The sequence below is a fragment of the Mastigoproctus giganteus genome, chromosome 3 (assembly GCF_048544385.1).
Source record: "Mastigoproctus giganteus isolate SK-2022 chromosome 3, ASM4854438v1, whole genome shotgun sequence".
Classification (NCBI taxonomy): Eukaryota; Metazoa; Arthropoda; class Arachnida; order Uropygi; family Thelyphonidae; genus Mastigoproctus; species Mastigoproctus giganteus.
In genome coordinates, this window is record NC_143577.1 from 107,028,539 (window position 1) to 107,048,407 (window position 19,869).

General features: G+C 36.4%; 1 protein-coding gene across 1 annotated transcript in view; it reads left to right on the forward strand.

Annotated features, from left to right (window-relative positions):
• ash2 (Set1/Ash2 histone methyltransferase complex subunit ash2) overlaps positions 1 to 19,869 on the forward strand; it is a 347,019-nt gene that overhangs the window by 210,702 nt on the left and 116,448 nt on the right. Inside the window, exons 9-11 of the mRNA XM_090370069.1 lie at positions 2,180 to 2,270; positions 14,713 to 14,927; positions 18,683 to 18,760. Coding sequence (XP_090226195.1) covers positions 2,180 to 2,270; positions 14,713 to 14,927; positions 18,683 to 18,760 — 384 coding nt within the window. The remainder of the gene's footprint in view (positions 1 to 2,179; positions 2,271 to 14,712; positions 14,928 to 18,682; positions 18,761 to 19,869) is intronic.

Genomic DNA, 19,869 nt, shown 5'->3' on the forward strand with positions numbered 1-19,869 from the left:
GCCATACAGCATTAGGCAATGTTTCGGGCACTGGAAAGATAAGGCAGAGATACCCCATATATTATGATTTTGAAGAAAATATATGAGAATGCTACCTCCTTTATTAGACTAGACAAAGACAGTAGTAAATTTAAAATTGAGAAAGAAGTTCGACAAGGAGACACAATATATCCGAAGTTGTTTACTGCTGCCCTTGAGGAAACTTTCAGAAGATTAGACTGGTCACAGAAAGGAGGCAATGTGAACGGGGAGTACCTAAACCATTTACGATTTGCAGATGACATTGTGGCCATAAGCCCGATCCCAAAGAATTAGAGGAAAATCTTAATCAGTTATGCAGAGATTATAAGGATTTTGGACTAAAGATGAATATGGCTAAAACAAAAGTAATGATGAACAAGTATGCCACAGATAGGGATATAATGATTGAAGGAGCAGTAATTGAAAAGGTGGAGTCATATACTTATCTGGGACAAGTTATTAGCTGTAATAATGATAAATGGCTGGAAGTCAAGAGAAGAATAAATTTTGGATGGATAGTATTCAGGAAAAATAGTCACATACTGAGGAGCAATATTCCAATTTGTCTGAAACGTAAAATAATTAACCAATGTATACTTCCCACCATGACTTATGGGAGTGAAACTTGGGCACTCACCAAAAGAATGGAGAGAACTACACAACGAAGAATGAAACGAATTATATTAGGAATAAGACTGTTAGATAAGAAGAGAAACACATGGATTAGGCAGCAAACTCAAATAAAGGACATTCTTATCAAAACTAATGAACTAAAATGGTCTTGGACAGGACAGGACACAGCTTGAAGACATGATGACAGATGGACTAAGAAAATAACAGAATGGTACCCAAGAGGAGCTAGAAGAAAACCTGGAAGACAACAACGGAGATGGACAGATGAAATTCAACAGTTTGTGTGTAGTAAATGGATGGCCATTGCACAAAACAGAAGGAACTGGAAATTTGCCGGGAGGCCTTCATCCTGCAATGGATTGAAAATGGCTGATGATGATGATGAGGTTATTATTTATTACCCAAGTAGATGTGAGATTATTAAAAATAGTTTTTAGTAGTTTGAAAAAATGTTTGGCTCGAAGGTAGCAGCCACTGTTTTTGGAGCTGGTAATGAATCTGAAACTTATGAGTTGTTTATGGAATTTAGCAATCATATAGAGAAATGGTAGGGTTGAGTTCTTTAATTTAGCATGAAGTTTTTTATGTAAAGCAATTAGCTTTTTAAATGCGGCAGAAGGATTAAGATGGCAGGGAGTGAAAGTGGAACTATTTTCTGTTTTCTATGGACAAGTATTGAAATGCAGTTCCCAATACATGGTTAGGTGTAGTGCTCTGATGAAATAACTGATCGTGTATTAATATTTATTTATTTTAGCTGATATCAGATCAAGCATATTTGCCATACCTATATTAGGTGTAGTCCCCTGATGAAATAACTGATCGTGTATCAATATTTATTTATTTTAGCTGACATCAGATCAAGCATATTTGCCATACCTATATTCGACCATTTTCTAAATATTTTTCCCCCCATATCTGATGACAGCTATAACACTATCATTTTATTCTCATTTTCTGTTTATTTATTTGCATTTTTATTTTATTAGTGTTTTGATGTACTAATTTTACTTTACAGTTCTCCCACTATCTATTGGCATGGTAATTCAGCCCATAATTCTCTTAATTCATCATAATCTTTAGGATATTAATATTCTTTCACCTTTTACAAACCTGCTTCTTTTTCTACTTTCCATACCCTTCTAGTTACTGGCACTTTGTGTAACTTTCACATCCATTTATGCATACTTTATTCAATATATTAATGCAAACTCTTATATATACTCTTGCATCCTTTAATGCTGCTAAATGCTTTAATGCTTTAATCATATGTAACTTTTTAAACATTGCCTTTAAGAGGTTTCATTTAATATTCATTTATATATATATAAACCTCCTTTTTATAAGTCTATTGCTAATAGTTAATAATTCATGTATTATATATAAATGCATAACATTTTATTGGACCCTTGACCCCATTAAACACTATAACTGTGAGAGGTTTATAAGACATTTTGCCAGTGCTCTAATTTTTTAAAAATATCTGTTTTGTCATGTTTTATTTATATAATTTTTGTTTATTTAGTAACGGGGGTCACTAGTGGCAAAGGACGAAGTGCCAAAAGAAAGTTTCCAGGTGACAGCCAGTCGGCATCTACTGGAAAGAAGACTAAAAGGCATGGAATTGTACCTATTTTGATATGAAAACATATGCTCAATGAAATGTAAAGTTGATGATTTTTTGTAAATCTATATAATTCTGTAAGCCATTTTCTGGTTATCAAATTTGGAAGTAAATGGCAGCTACAGAGACATGCGTCCACTCATTTGAAAGCTTACTCTGTTGGATGTCAGGAAAAATAAAAGTTTTACGCTGAAATGCACCCTTAAACCTTAAAAGAGATCATAAAATCAGAGTTTGAATAAGCATGCCGTTCTATAAAAGAATTCATTTTGTATTATAAAAAGAGGAGGCTTTATCTTTGTCATGGTTAGGTCATGAATTTTGCTGCTCTAATACATTTTGTAATATGAATTAAATGGTAATATTAAGTACAGAAGGCCTCCGTAGCTTGAGTGGTCAGGAGCGGGAATGCAGTAGCACACGCTCTTTGAGTAGACCGGGGTTCAAGCTCCTGACTGCTGAATACGGTTGATCTGCCAACCCTCACTGGATCAGCGTGGCAGATTATGGTCTGTTTCCCTCAGCATGAATTATTGTGGAGGCTTCCATCCTGCAGTGGGTTGATAACGGCTGCACTTTACTTTACTTTACTTTACTTTACTTTTATTAAGTACAGCAGACTCTTGTCGATTTACCGGGATTGGATTAATCGGGAAGCGGATTAATGGGGACACTTAAAGACTCCAAATTAAAAAAAAAAAAAAAAAATCAACCAGAAATCATAAAATTCAAGTAATAATTAGAATAGGTATAAACAGATGTTTTGCAAGTCGTAAATAAGTGACAAGAAGCGGCATTATAAGTCGTCATTGGGAGATTAGTGTGCCTATTACTTGCAACCCCCGCTGCTCAAAAAAAAAAAAAAGAGACAAATGTTTAGTTTGTTTTGGTGTGTCGTGTTGATTGTTGTGTTCCGTCACACTGCAAAAGGACAAATTTTGTTTCGTTATTTATGTCGGGGATCTTGGATTTTTTTTTTTTTTTATAGTATTTTTTTTTTTTTTTTTTTTTTGTTTATAAATCATGAATGATGGGCAAATGCAAGAGTTATGCGTTCAATCAAACAAAAACTTGAAATTATTTAAAAGTTTAAAAACTGTGCATCTGTTAAATCTCTAAGGAACCGTTATAATGTTGGTGACCAAACGATACGTAATATTGTAAAAACTAAAGGGAAGCTATTAGATTTAAAATCGACATCGTAAAAAATAAAGGGAAGCATCATATTGGACACCCGTGTGGTGCGTGCTAAGTTTTTTGTTTTTTATCTATCGCCATACTTTTTATGTAGGTTGCTGAACATTTTTCGATACAGAAAGTCCCCGACTTACGTAGATTGGGACTTACGTTATGTTATTTTTATTTCTTTTATATGACTGAAGATTTCAGTGAAGGGGGACACACATTTCACCGCAATAACATAAAACCCACAGAATTCCAGCTATCGGTATTATCGCAAATGCAATAAATTGAGTTTTCTTCCCATTTATAATAGATTGCACTAACAGAAAAGCCAAATAACCTGGAAAGTGCAAATTGTTTTTATTGTTTTATGGTAGTGACCTCTAGAAATGTGCTTTAGTAAATTGTGAGCTTGCTTGAGCTGATGATGGCGAGTTTTTGTCCCATGTGAAGTTTTTTCAGAAAATTTAATTTTGACTGTTATCAGGTGCTGACTAAGAGAATAAGTGACAGCTGTACTAGTAAATCTATCAAAAATAGGAAAGCGATCGAGTTGGATCACAAAATTAAAATAATAAGTATGTTTGAAAATGGCCAAACATCAACAAGTATCACATGGAATTCAGATTTGTCAGTGGCAATGGTGAACACAATAAAGGAGAAAGACAGAATACGAGAAGCGGTGAAGCGATTGGCACCAATGAAGTCAACTGTAATAACCAAGGCTATGAAATATATATTTTTACAGTACAATAGCATGTGTTTTTTCTTCCTTTTATGTTTTTTTTTTTCTTATGTGCCACTCTGGCTACTTCACAACTGTTACCAGATAAAGTTTTTCATTGAACTAATTAAAAATATATTACTATTTTTCTTCATTCTTCTGAGGATATTACATAGTTTTTGTAATTTTGGCATATCAGGGATATAGTAGCAATATTTTATTAGTCATTCCCGAGTTATGTAAACCTCGACTTACGTGAGAAGTCTTGGAACGTATCTCTTACATATATCGGAGACACTGTATTTTTGGATTAACCGGGAAATCGATTATCTGGGAATTTTATTTACAATATATCCCGGAAAATCAAGAGTCTACTGTATTTAAGTGAAAGAAATAGGTAGTTTCGTAGAGAAAGTTCTCAATTATAATGTTTGCATATTTTTATTCAAGAACTGGTAAATAAACAGGCAGATACATACTAATTTAGGTCATGGAAATTTTAACATTTTTAGAGCATAACTGTCACTAACTGGATGCAAAAAATAATTTTGATATCATATACTTGGATTTCAGGAAATCTTTTGCAACTGTTGCACATGTAAGACTACTGTATAAATTGGAGCAGTATGGCAGTAGCTATAAAGCTAGCACTTGACTAGATCGTTGAATTTTCCATTTCACTTGCTTTAATCTACTCTGACTGTTCCAGTATGGTCTATGCCATAAATAACAATTTCTCTTCCTCTCATCCTACACAAAAAACCATTCACCATCAGTTACTCTCCTGCAGCGAATCCAATCAATCAATAACATTTTGTTGGATCCCGGAACATTCTAGAATTCCGGGAAATTAGAGTGCCAATCTTGCCACTAAACAAACTATTCCTACATTCTCACAACAATTTCAGGTTCCTTTTATTTATTAAAAGCCTATAATTCACAAGTTAAATTACCACAACTGGTTACAGATCTGGCAAAGTAATACCACCAACAAACTTTACCAGGTAAAACACGATCCAAAGTTATAGCTCTCCAGGTTCAGACAGAACAGATGAGAAGTGCTGTTGGCAAGACTGAGAATTGGGGCTCGCTCATCTTACACACCTGTTTTTATTATTGGAAGAAAATTCACCATATGCACATCCTGTCACACTAAACTCAAAATTTAACAAATTAGCATTAGTAGAGGCATATGGCAAGAAAGCAAGCTTATACAGCATCTATCACTTCACAGTAGACTGTCCGCTTCACTCATTTATCTGCTCTAGCACCTTTCATTCATTCGGCAGATTGAATGAAGCTCAGATTCTATCGAATTTCGTCAGAAATCATGCAAACATAGAACTCTTAAAATATATATTTTTTTTTTATGTAAACCCTAAACACGAGAGGTATTAGAACCTATAGTACTTAGTACCGTGCTTGGGTTGGAGGTTGAGAAGACGAAAGAAGATATTTGTTGACATTGGACTTGAACTTCTGTAGATCGTAATTTTCAGGAAATACGTATGAACCCTTTTTAGGAACTGGCTGGATATGAGAAAATTTCAAAGCAGAAAGAAAAACACCTTTGGAATAAGAAGATGAAAAAAAGGCGACATAGAACAGGAGTAAGTTCGGGAGCACAGGTTTTGAGAACAAGTGGAGAAATGCCATCGGGACCTGGAGTTTTCTTAGCAACAAGATTCGTCAAAATCGTTCTGACATCCTTTTGACGGAAGACCACAGGAGGCATTGAATGGAGCGTGTTAGGAATGGTGGGAGGTGTTTTTCCAAGATCATTAATACATGAGTTGGAAGAAAAATGGGATGCTAGCAGGTCAGCTTTATCCTTGGCTGAAGTGACAACAGAACCATCTGGTTTGGACAGAGGTGGGAGCAGAGATGGGCAAAAGTTGCGACCAATCGCTTTGGCAAGAGACCAGAATGCTTGGCTACCATTAGGGCAAGAAGCAAGTTTTCTACTCTTAGCTTGTTCAAACTCTAGTTTAGACTGATTAATAACTGCTTTACAATTGTTGTGAGCTTTGGTGTAAGCAGAAAATGAAACTGAAGAATTAGAAACAAACCAATTACGATATGTAACGTTCTTCTCTTGAACAGCCTTAGCACATTTATTGGAAACCCAAGGTTTAGATAAAGGACGAGGTTTTAAAGTGGAGTGTGGGATAAAGGATTCCATTCCTGCAAGAATAATTTCACTGACACGATCTGAGCAAACGTTTACATCAGACGTTTCGAAACAGTAATCCGACCAAGGAAAAGAAGAAAAGAAATCTCGCAGGTCATCCCATTTTGCATTCTTGTAACCAAACAACACGAGGTTGGGAATAGCCATGAGATAAAGGCTCACATTGAAGAAGAGACAATCACCAAGTTGTGATCTGAAGTGTCTAAAGGACTTCTCACTTTGACTGAGTACTTAGCACGGTTGTTTGTGAGAAAAAGATCAAGCGTGTTGGCTGTATGATTAGGATTGTCCGGTATTCTTGTAGGTAGATGAAAAATCTGTGCAAGGTCATTAGTAATTGGAAAAGCCTGAGCAACTCGACCAGCTGGTTCGGTGTGACTAGAAAACGGAAGCCAGCTGGAGTTGTGAACGTTAAAATCACCAAGAAAAATGACCTCACTGTTAGGAAAGTTGGACTGGAGAAAGTCAAGTTGCAAAGAGAGGAAGTCAAAGTGCTCCAAGTGATTAGTGGAGTTGGGAGAACGGTAGAGACAACAGATGAATTTGACACAATGAGGTAGAGAGATTTTAAGCCAGAGAAGATCAAAGAGAGGAGATTCCAAATTGCCAAGTCTCTGACAGGGAATATCAGAACGGACATATGCACAAGTACCACCTTTGAGGCGAAAGGAATCATACAGCGAATAATTTGGGCATCTGAGATGAGCAGTAGTTGAATGAACCAATAACTGAGATTCTGTCAGAAAAAGTACATGGGGTTTGGCAGACTGCAAGTGGAGACCACATATATGTGTGAAATGAATTAGGAAGTGCTTGGGAGGTTTAGATCTTTTCGCAGATAAGTTTGCTCTATTCGTTTAACAATTCATGGTGTATTCAATAGTAAGAAAAAGTGGGTGGGACATTCTGTATGAAGTAATGAAATTTTTGGATGTGGTGTATACGTAGTTAGAATATACCCAGATCCTTCACAAAATGTGGCCACGACAGTGCTCCCCGCATACACACTACTCGGACTCCCTCCAGTCACTATCCTGCAGAGTAGAGGTAGCAAGATTATACACTAGCTGATCCAAAAGCCTCCTATAGAGTTACCAGTAGGTTCGGTCTGGTGTACTAATAGCGGTCACCTGCGAACACCGTTTTAGACTGTACCCTCGAAATGTAAGGGATATTAGATCTCGCCACGACGTTCATCATAACCTCAAAAGTCATCAATCATACTGCATGATGGAAGAGATAGGGAAGGGTTGACTGGAACTTAGCTCTAGAGACTAAACATGGGTTCCACCACTTCAAGCCTCCAATAAGCAAAGTGGTGGTATTGCGCCGGTTGATGAGAGTCATCTTCCACCTAGTACTGCCTGGTAACATAGAAGGGCGGCATTCCTCCATGTGAGGTGGGCACCACACCTCGACCCCTGCTTACTTTGGTTCACACCTGTGTGGTCACCCACCATGTACTTGTGCATGGAGGTTATACCCAGGATTACTAACAGTCCCACCATCGTGAAGGTGCAAGCAGAGGGTTTGGCTGTCACGGACCGTCCGGACTTCGCCGAAATTGGGTCCACTGGACTTGAGTGTCACTCGAATATCAGTTCCACCAGCGTTTTAGACTCCCAGGTAGCAAGTACAGCTTGTTTGGCCTATCTGAGAGAATGTCTGTGACAACCTCAAGGACCATTTGAAGCATATTGGCTTACATATCAATGTAATTAAATAGCTATAATATATTAAATAAACTGTAACAGACACAATATGGCCTCAGGTAGTCCTGTCTTTAAACATATTAAAAACAACAACATCAAGGGTGCTTTAGTCATGGAAGAGAATTATCGATGGATTTTTGGCTGCTGTAAGTGGATAAGTATTTTTAAATTTTGCCGTGTTCTTCGTTATCAACATACTACTTTGTGTTTTACAGAGAAATTAAATAGGTTTAGTAGTGTTCGTTAGCTTCTTATTTTGAATTTAACTAGCGGTTTTTGGAAGTTACGACTTCCAGTGTTGGCGCCTATATTGTTGAATTAACCGCCATACTGTAGTCGATAAGAAATAGTGTAACCAGTAGTGTAGCTACCCTGTTTCAGGCCCAGAGGGAAAGAACTTGTTCGGGCCCCTACTTAATTAATGAAAATTGCAATAAGAGGAGACAGCCAAAGATGCCGGGCCCCTAAAGGACCTGGGCCCAGAGGTAATTGCCTTGCCTGCCTACATGGTAGCTATGCCACTGAGCGTAACGTATATATATTGCAAACTGATAGCGTAAGGTATAAAGTAAAACTAGATAGCATAATATGAAGCACTCAATTAGGAATCTGTTAGCTTATTATAGTATTATTAATCAGAAATATTATTAATCTTATTAAATTTCATTGTTAATTAAATTGTATTTAAATGAAAATCATGACCCAGACTAGAGCTGTGAAGCAAAGATCATAGACTAGCAAGAGTGCTGTGACCTGGGAGAGAAAGAAAGGTGGGGTGGGGGCGAATCTCCAATGCATCACAATTTCAAAAAATGTATGAAATGTTTGCCAACTTTTCTAAAACAGCACGTGATCTAGCCAAGGAGGATGCCTTTGTGTATGCTAGGTGTCTAGAGTGTCAAGAATTAGGCTCCAACTCAGCATTCTGATGGGCGTTTATGAGAGCTTGAGGTGTAGAGTAAATGCCCTCGAAGAAATTGACATGAGGGGCCCATCAAGCTCTCAGCTACCCAGTTCAACGGCAGAGCTCACTCCTGTGCATCAGGCAATTTCCAAGGCAGAATGTGCTGGTCTCCAAGAAACTAGTTATTGTTGATGAGTATTGTCAGGGAGACGGGGAATATACTATGCAAGAAAGACAGGTGGAACAGGACCAGGTTATATCTGTCAGGGGCAAAAGTTGATGATGTTGTAGAGCAGATATCATCTTTTAAGGGCACAAAAGGTGATATTGTTGTACATGTTGGAACTAATGACATCAAGAGTAAGAGATCATACTCTTGATGTCATTAGTTTTACTTAACAAGCACAGGTCAGTGTTGAAAAAAAGTCGCGAGTTAGGGTTGAATGCGAAAGTGTCTGCAATTCTACCCAGACACGATAGGAGGGAGTATATGACGAGAGCCTTGTTGATCAATTCGGCCCGGGAAAGATTGTGCAAGGCTCAAGGGGTAGAATTTTTTTCAGCCTTGTTGGTGCCTGTTGACAGAACAGACTGCTTCTACAGGGATGGGGTACACTTAAATAGAAAGGGTGCAAGAATATTTGCTGATGCTATTGAGGCAGTGTTAGGTGTTTCGGAAAACTGCCAGCTTGGGGGCGGGGGGGGGGGATACACTTACTAAAAGGTTAACAGTGGCTGCAGGCAGCGGCAAAAATTATTCTTGCACTGCTTCTATTAGAATGAGCAGCAGCCTGGAAAGCAAGGCAGTGGAGATTTCCAGGACTGCTGGGAGTCATAGTGGAACAAATAAATACATGGGCTGTGTTAGGGTAACAAAGAGTAGAAACAGGTGCATGTATACTTGCAGGCACCTCCGTAGCCAGGTGAGAAGGAGCAGCAGTGCGTAGCACACGCTTCTTGATTAGACCGGGGTTCGAACTCGTCATCACCAATGCAGAGGATGCGGAAAGGTCAGGGAATGATCACCGCATATCCCCGTAGCAATATGGCCTTAGTTGCTAATGCTCCTAAAACCAAATAACAACAACAATGTATACTTGCATGTACACCATTGCTGGAGTATAGTTAATAAATTTGATGAGCTTGAAGTGCTAGTCAAGACATCAAAGGCAAATATTGTTACGATATCGGAGACGTGGTGTCACACAGACATAAGCAGTGCAGAAATGGAATTTGGGGAGTTTGATTATCCCGTTATACAAGGCAATGGTCAGCCCACACCTAGAGTACTGTGTACAGGTCTGGAGGCCTCACTTTAGGAAGGATGTAGAGTTGCTAGAACGAGTACAAAGAAGGGCAACAAGATTGGTGAATGGAACAAAGGGGTGCTCTTACCAAGAAAGGCTTAAGTTCTGCAAATTGCAGTGCTTGAAGAGTAGGCACGTGCGAGGTGATCTGATTGAGGTGTATAAGGCCTTGAATGGGTTGAGCATGAATGCTGATGGGATTCTTCCTCTTGCTCAGATTAAGAACCTGAGGGGGCATAGATTCAAATTGAGGAAAGACAGTTGTAGAATAGATGTGCGAAAATTTCTTTAGCCAGTGGGTAGTTGATTGATGGAACAGAGTTCCATCTTTTGTCGTGGAAATTGATAGCCTAAATAAATTTAAGGCTGAGCTGGATAGGCATTTGGAACAAATGGAGGGGTGAAATGGGAAGTTTTTTTTTTTTTCTGCTGATGCTGCACAAGCTTGCTTTCTTGCATCGTATGCCTCTACTAATGCTAAACTAATATTCTATAGCTGCTAGGCTTGTACATATTGTATAGTCTGTACTGGTGTCTTACAACTTAGAAAACTTGTACCTACTGATTGGCTAACCGAGGAGTATTTTAATTTATTTTTCTTTTTTATTTTTATTCTTATTTTTTTTTTTTGCTATTTTTATTATTTCATATTTTTTATACCATACATAACTGACTTGAACACTGGGGGTATACTCCCAGAACAATGTTCAGGGTCCTACTATAGGAACGGGAATAGTAATCCCAAACTGCCCGAGGAGACATATTTTCGTCATCTTCCATATTCTTTACAGTTTCCTACAATTCTATATATATTTTTATTTCTCATGAGCCATTAGTTTACCGAATGCAATATCGAGATGCCCCTTTCCTTCTTTAACACATTTTTCTTGCCTAAACAAAGTTTAGCTACTATTTATCGCTACTTTGTAAGCTTGTTATTCCTTGCTACACTGGGATGTACTACTTCAAGTGTTTGATTCCTACCTCTAAAATATATTTGTAATTTTAATTTGATTTAATTTAATTAAATTAAATTGAATTGATTTTGATTATTTTCTCTAACCTACAAATCTATGGCATGTGGGGTAGCTAGATAATTTTAATTATTTATTTATGTATACCAAATTAATTTCATTAATTTGGTATACACTAGGGGTGTCTAATGTATACCAAAAAACCTTTTTTGAAACTTTTTCATTCTCTACTGCAGTACAGGCCTTCTCTCTCTCTCTCTCTAGCTCGACATCAGTAAGTTGTCTTCTTTCATTTTAACCTTTCTCTATGCATTCAACCTCTGTCGGCCCAGCCATGAAATATATATATATGCCTTATGATGATAATTTAATTATAAATTAAACTTTTAACCCTCATCTTACATACCGGCCTTTCAAATCTACCAAGTGCTGCATATATTTCATGTCAGAAACAGAGGCCTTACTTCTTGCTGTTCTTATCTTTGATTTCATTGGCTGGCTCTCAAAAAAGGTGTTTAAGTCATAGGATTCACAGCATTTAGTACTTATAATTTACTTCTTATTACCGTCTGTCTCATCCTTGTTCTCAGTAGTTACAACAATTTCAGTTTTTTTTCGCACTTTACCTACTCCTCTCTACCTACAAACGTGTGTGTACACACACACACACACACACACGCGCGCGCGTTTGTAGGTAGAGAGGAGAAGGTAAAGGGCTAAAAAAAGCTGAAATTGTTGTAACTACTGAGAACAAGGAAGAGACAGACGGTAATAAGAAGTAAATTATAAGTACTAAATGTTGTGAATCCTATGACTTCAAAACCTTTTTCGAGAAACATATATATATATATATATATATACAGGGTGTTTCAGTTAAACGTTTCAGAACTTCTAAGAGGGGTAGGGTACATCCTGACAACTCGAAATCATATAGCAATGTGGGGTCGGAAATGCTTTCCTGAAGCGGTGTTGTACACAGAAGCACCATAAAGAAAAGAGACCGTAAGTGAGAAATCGTTTTAATAATACATGAAAAGAAGCAAAAGGTACATGGATTAAAGTAAGTGTTCGAAGTTTCTTCCACGGGCTACAATGCACGCCTCACATCTCCGACGCATGGACATCCGAACATTCTGGAATACTCCAGGCGAATTTCGAATTTCTTCGGCAGCTACTGCGATTCTTGCAACCAGCTCCTCAGCATTGTCAACAGGGGTGTCATAAACTAGCGATTTCATATGACCCCAGAAATAAAAATCAAGACTTGATAGGTCGGGTGACCGAGCAGGCCAACGCACGGGACCACCACGTCCGATCCACTGTTGACCAAATGTGACATCCAGGTAGTTACGAACATCTCCGCTATAATGGGCAGGGGCTCCATCGTGTTGGAACCATGTTGCGTCGATGCAGAAATCTGTTCATCTCTCAAAAGTTGTGGCAATACTTGCTGCAGAAAGATCAAGTAGATAGGTCCGGTTAGACGACACGGTAACAGGTAAGGTCCGATGAGGTGATCTCCCATAATACCGGCCCATACATTGACCGAAAATCGAATCTGTGCTGCACGACGTCGTATTGCATGCGGGTTCTCGACCGCCCAGATATGGTCGTTTTGCGTGTTGAAAATTCCTTCCCTTGTGAAGGATGCCTCATCGGAAAACAACACTTCAGCAGGAAAAAGGGGATTTGTAGCACATTTTCCAAGGTACCACTGTGCGAAAGCAATACGAGATGCATAATCCTCCGGTTGCTGTGTCTGGACACGCTGCATGTGAAACGGATGCATGTCTTGTTCTCCGAGAATCCTCCAGACGCTGCAATGGGAAACCCCGACTGCATTTGCTAGACTTCGCGTACTCGTTCTTGGATTCCCCTGTACATGCTGCAGCACATTCTGTTCGACGGCTGGAGTCCGTGCTGTTCTTACCCTGTCCCTGTCAGCTCTTTCAAATGAACCTCTCTCAGCTAACCTCTGGTGCAGTCTTGCAAAGAAATTATGACTGGGAATACGCCTCGTCGGATATCGTTCCGCGTACAAACGCTGTGCGGCTGGCCCACTACAATTTGCAGCCCCGTACGCCAAATGCATATCGGCTAACTCTGCGTTCGTGTAATCATCCATCCTACTAACTTGGCGTTCTTGTTCAACAAATTCGAAATTCGCCTGGAGTATTCCAGAATGTTCGGATGTCCATGCGTCAGAGATGTGAGGCGTGCATTGTAGCCCGTGGAAGAAACTTCGAACACTTACTTTAATCCATGTACCTTTTGCTTCTTTTCATGTATTATAAAAACGATTTCTCACTTACGGTCGCTTTTCTTTTTATGGTGCTTCTGTGTACAACACCGCTTCAGGAAAGCATTTCCGACCCCACATTGCTATATGATTTCGAGTTGTCAGGATGTACCCTACCCCTCTTAGAAGTTCTGAAACGTTTAACTGAAACACCCTGTATATATATATATGTGTGTGTGTGTATATATATGTATATATATATGTGTGTGTGTGTGTGTGTGTGTATATATATGTATATATATATGTGTGTGTGTGTGTGTGTATATATATATGTATATATATATGTGTGTGTGTGTGTGTGTGTGTATATATATATATATGTATATATATATGTGTGTGTGTGTGTGTGTGTGTGTGTGTGTGTGTGTGTGTGTGTGTGTGTGTGTATATATGTATATATATATGTGTGTGTGTGTGTGTGTGTGTATATATATATATATGTATATATATATGTGTGTGTGTGTGTGTGTGTGTGTGTGTATATATATGTATATATGTGTGTGTGTGTGTGTGTGTGTGTGTGTGTGTATATATATGTATATATATATGTGTGTGTGTGTGTGTGTGTGTGTGTGTGTGTGTGTGTGTGTGTGTGTGTGTGTGTGTGTATGTGTGTGTGTGTGTGTGTGTGTATATATATATGTATATATATATGTGTGTGTGTGTATATATATATATATATATTTATATATATATATGTGTGTGTATATGTGTGTGTGTGTGTGTGTGTGTGTGTGTGTGTATATGTATATATATGTGTGTGTGTGTGTGTGTGTATATATATATGTGTATATACTATCATTAAATTATATTAAATAAAGTTAAATTATATTAAATAAAGTTAAATTATAATGAAATGAATAAATAAATAATTATTTATTTTCGCTCTACAGTTTTTGCCATACTACTGGCTTATGTTTTATTTCATTTAATTTAAAATATTGGATATATGTGTGTGTGTATATATATATGTGTGTGTGTGTGTGTGTGTGTGTGTGTGTGTGTGTGTGTGTGTGTGTGTGTGTGTGTGTGTGTGTGTGTGTATATATGTGTGTATATATATATATATATGTGTGTGTGTGTGTGTGTGTGTATATATATATATATATGTTTTTTAAGCTACATCTGTTTACTTTTCTAGTGATCTGACAATGCCGAAGTTGCCTCCTCACGGATATCCTTTAGAACATCCATTTAATAAGGATGGGTACCGATATATATTAGCAGAACCAGATCCTCATGCGCCTTTTAGACAAGAGTTTGATGAAAGTCAGGACTGGGCTGGTAAGCCAATTCCTGGGTGGTTATATAGAAAATTGGTTCCTAGCAGTAGCATGCTGGCTATGCATGATAGAGGTATGTTAATTAACAGTTTTGTCAATACTTTTGTTCTCCCAAATATTGTTCCTTACCTGCATATCATTTTTTTATAGCCAGTATTCCTCATTGGCTATAAAACCATGATTTTTTTTTTTTTAATTGTCATGTTTCACTTATATCAATTTTACCTTCCTTAGTGATTCAGGCATGAAAGAAAATTATGATATACATTTCTTCTGTTTTTTAATTGGCAGAGTTAAGAAGAGCAGTTTTGTGCCAAAGTTGGGTTTAATTTATCCACTAATGCAAGCTGTGGCATTATTTACCATGATTGTTTTAAATAAACAAGGGCTAAGTAAAATATGTTGTAAGTTATATATTTGATAGTATTGTATGTTATTTATTATTATTTAGCATGTATGTAGAGTGCAATTGAGAAACCTTTTAAAAATATTTTCTCTGTTTCTTGATTCTTCTTCTTTCATCCCTGAATTAAAAAGAAATGATTTTAGGATTTATGTGGTTTGTTTTGGCATACAGGTTAATATTAACTGAGTAATCAGACTTAATGAAAGATACGAAAGACAAAAATGTAGTAATCATAAACAGTGGAAATTGTAGAAATGTTAATTTTATATGAATATATGAAGAAGATTAGAACAGTACTGTTATTCTTGCAATTTCGATATTTCTTAATTAGATTAACATTATTTACATGGTTGTACTTCTCTCATAAGTAGCCAGCTTTGAATCCTTGATTATTTAAACACTTCAATCAGGTCTACTTGGATGGTAAGCTGTTTAAAAATAAAATACACTTTAAAAAAAAAAAAACCAACACCATTTGCCTATCCATTTTAATAATTTGTCCAATCCTTTAAATTCATTCAGAATAACTCACTTCTCAACACGTTTTGTGGGATAAATTTGGTGTTGTGGAGTAAATATTTATACATCTGTCATGCATATCATTTTTCTTACCATCCTTTTTCTAGTTTAAATTTATGTCTGTCTGTGTTGTCTGAGCAAGAGTAAGGATAGCCGAGTGGGCAGGAGCGGGAGTGCAGTAGCACCCGCTCTTTGAGTAGACTGGGGTTCAAGCCCCCGACTGCTGAATACGGTCGATCTGCCAACCTGCACTGGACCAGCGTGGCAGATTATGGTCCATTTCCCTCAGCATGAATTGTTGAGGAGGCCTCCATCCTGCAGTGGGTTGATAATGGCTGCACTTTACTTTTTTTTATTTAGTTTGCTTAGTCCATTTAAAGTCTTTAAACACACTTCAGTTAGGTCTCCTTGCAGATGACCAGTTAATATTTGCCAGTGGGCTAGTTTGATGGAGAATCTCTCTTTTTGATTCGATTTAGCTCCTTTTCTTTTTGCAAAAAAAAAAAAAATAATAATAATAATAAAATAAATAATAATGAATAAATAAATAAATAAATAATAAAAAAATAAAAAAAATTAGTAAAACTGTTTTATCTTTTTTTAAAAATTTCTGCTTATTTTTGTTAACGAACTGGTTGTCGTATGTGCTGGCATGCTTCAAAATAGGTTGCAGGATAAACAGCATTGTTCTGTCGGTTACACACTATTAACAACTCTTTCTTGTTTCTTTGTACTTGTATGGTGTGAAGCTGTTATTGATGTTTGTTATTGATTAAGATCCCATTAAAAAGTTCTTATAAATGCCAAAGTAGAAAAAATTTCATCAGTTAATAGTGTATCATTTTCATATTTGAAATTTTTTGGGGAAAAATTTATAGTACTTCTTCATGCCATTAGAGATAAAGAAATGGATGAAGCAGTAGATGTTTTGCTGCCTCAGTTCTCTCAGTTTCATTGTGTGAACCTACCAGATGCTTTATAAAAGAATTATTCCCAGTCATGCCTGGCATTTTAATGATTCTTCTTGCCAGTACTGAGGTGTCAGTTGAACCAGGTAAAAAAAAAATAAATAAAAATAAATAAATAAATGAATTTAGTTTGTATCCTTCTGGTAAAACGTCAGAAATGCTTTTGACAGCCAAGCCTGAAGAGCAGTGTTATTGTTATAAATAAACTTTGACTGAACATTTCTGGAGAGTTGTAAAGTCTGCAACAATTTATTTCCTAAAAATGTCATAATCAGCTGATGTTTAACTTGTGTCTGTTTTATTCTAAAATATCCTTCAAATAACAACCTTCAGCTTTTTCTTATTTCTGTATTTTAATCTAAAATATGTATTTTGTTAGTGAAATTTAATTTCTAATGCCTTATCATATTTATAATAACCTCCCACTTGTTCTGAAAATGGCATGTTTTTCTCCTGCTAACTGTCTGATCTTCAGCTTTTTGAAAGTAAAAATTGTAGGTGTGAGTACAGTCGGTCCTCGTATAACACGTGTTTACATTACACGAATTCGATCATACACAATTTATAAATAGGGGAACGATATCTTATATAACACGAACCGAATTCGCTTATGCACGATTCGCCTTTGTGTTTACAAGAAATGGCAGTCGAACGCGGAATCACCCCAACTGAACGCAACACGATAGGAATGAAGAAGATTCTGAAAATGTATTTATGTGTTTTATATCAGTGAAAGGGAAACACATTTCACCATAAAAACGTAAAAACCAACACAATTCCATCTATCGGTATAATCGCAAATGCAATTAGATGGAGCTTACTACCAGTTTATAACAGATTCCACTAGCAGAAAGGCAACTGGAAATTGTTTTTATTGTTTTATGGTAGTAACCCCCAGAAATGTGCTTTAGTAAAATGTGAGGTGTTAATAGTGTATCTCAGCCTTTACGGTGTTGTTTATTCAGTTGCTACATGCGCGCAGCTTTGTTTATGTGTATTAAGCGTGCCTCCTCGTTTTGTAATTGTGCTTTATTCCCTAAAAATTAGTAAAATACTTAAAAGGTGTGAAAAGGAAGCGTCCTGGCGAAGACACACTGCAGATTCAGAGAGAGAGAAAAAAAAAAAAGCAATATCGATAAACAGAGGCGGACTGAGTCAAAAATTCTTACCCGGGACAGACCTAAATGAGGCAACGCCAAAAATTACAAAGAATGCAGAGAAAATAAAAACAACTTTCATAGCAGGAACAACTCAAAGTGTAATTAAAATCCATTAGTTAAGACACAAGAATTGGAAGAGATGGAACGGCTGTCATAAAAGTCGTAATAAAATACTTACGTATTTTATTACGACTTTATAATTTATACTTACATATTATAAAATACGTATTTTATTACGACTATTTTATTTAATATAATTTTTTTAGGAATAAAATACGTATTTTATTCGTAAAAAATAATTTTTTAGTATTAAAAAATACTAAAAATACTTTATTATAATATAATAAATAATAAATATTTTTTATTATTTATTATATTATAATAAAAAAAATATATATTATAATATTATTTTTTATTATGTATTTTATTCGTTATAAAATACTTATAAAATATGTAAGTATTTTATAACGATTAAATTACCCGATTATTTATTGTGTGTGGTAATGTTTTGGTTCCAAATTGAACACACATTTGTGTGTTCAATCTTGGGTGGTCGGCACATAACCCTACTTTTCCCATAGGGCCTGTTGTTTATATTGCACGATTTTGCATTGCACGAGGGCTTCTAGGAACACAACTATCGTGCTATACGAGGACAGACTGTATATGATACACATGTTACTACAAAAAAAGTAGGTGGAATTGTGCATCAATGTTGATTGTGTTCACCAATCACACTGTATAACTTTTTTTTTTCTTTCCCTCTTCCTGATAGCTCCACAGTTAAAAATAGCTGAAGACAGATTGTGCATTACTGGAGACAAGGGCTACTGCATGATACGGGGAACACATGGTATGCTCTTTTGTATGATGTCATTGCATTTAGTTTATGATGTGGTCACTTTAAGTTTATTTCATTTTACAGAGATCAGCACAAAGCTTATTAAATAAATATGATCTTTATTGTAAGGTTCATAGGTACACACAGGTACCCCACCTTTACAAACCCTTCACAGCACCAAACCAGGGATTATTACTTCATGAGTTGTAATAAGAATATAAAATAAATGTAAAGGTGATACACGGGAGCCTTTTACTGTTTAATTGTTTAAAATGTTGATAATGTGAATATAAAATAAATGGACCTCTTCTGACTTTGTTGAAACTTTCTTGAGTCATTCTCTGAGTTGTTTTATTGTTTTGCCATTATTTTTTTATGAATCATGTGCTTATTACTTTGGTCTGCCATTTTTTATTTCTTTCTGAAACAAATCATCCAGAATTGAAACAGAAACTAGATTCAGAACATAACAGAAAATACAGAACAGAATGAACTAATATGGTTGTGCAGCAGAACCGGATGGAATCTACTATATAATAATCATCAAACATCTGAACAATACAGCCTTAAATCTATTATTAGTTTTCTATAATTGGATATTTCTTGAATGTGTTTATCCTTCATCATGGGATCACTCTATCATTCTTGCTTTTCCTAAACCAGGAAAGGATCAATCACTTCCAGAAAACTACTGGCCAATTTCTCTCACTAGCTGTCTGGGTAAAACACTAGAAAATATGATGCATAACAGACTAAAATGGATCCTTGAAAGTAAAATGCTGTTAAACATTAATCAATATGGTTTCTGACAAAACAGATCCTGCATGGACCTTATGATAAGAGCCAAAACTAACATTTGCAATGCATATGTTAAAAATGAACATCTAGTTATGGTCAATCTAAATATTGAAAAGGCAATTGATACCACATGGCGGTATGCCATTCTTCAAGAGCTCTATCCCTTGATAGATATCCGTTGAGAGGATGCTTACCTCTCAACGATTCAGAATTTTCTTAACACAGAACCTTTCAAGTTTGTCAGCAGAATGTACTTTCAAGTATTTTATCCAAGAAGAAGGGGTGCCTCAAGGATCTATACTTAGTGCCACCCTCTTTGCAAT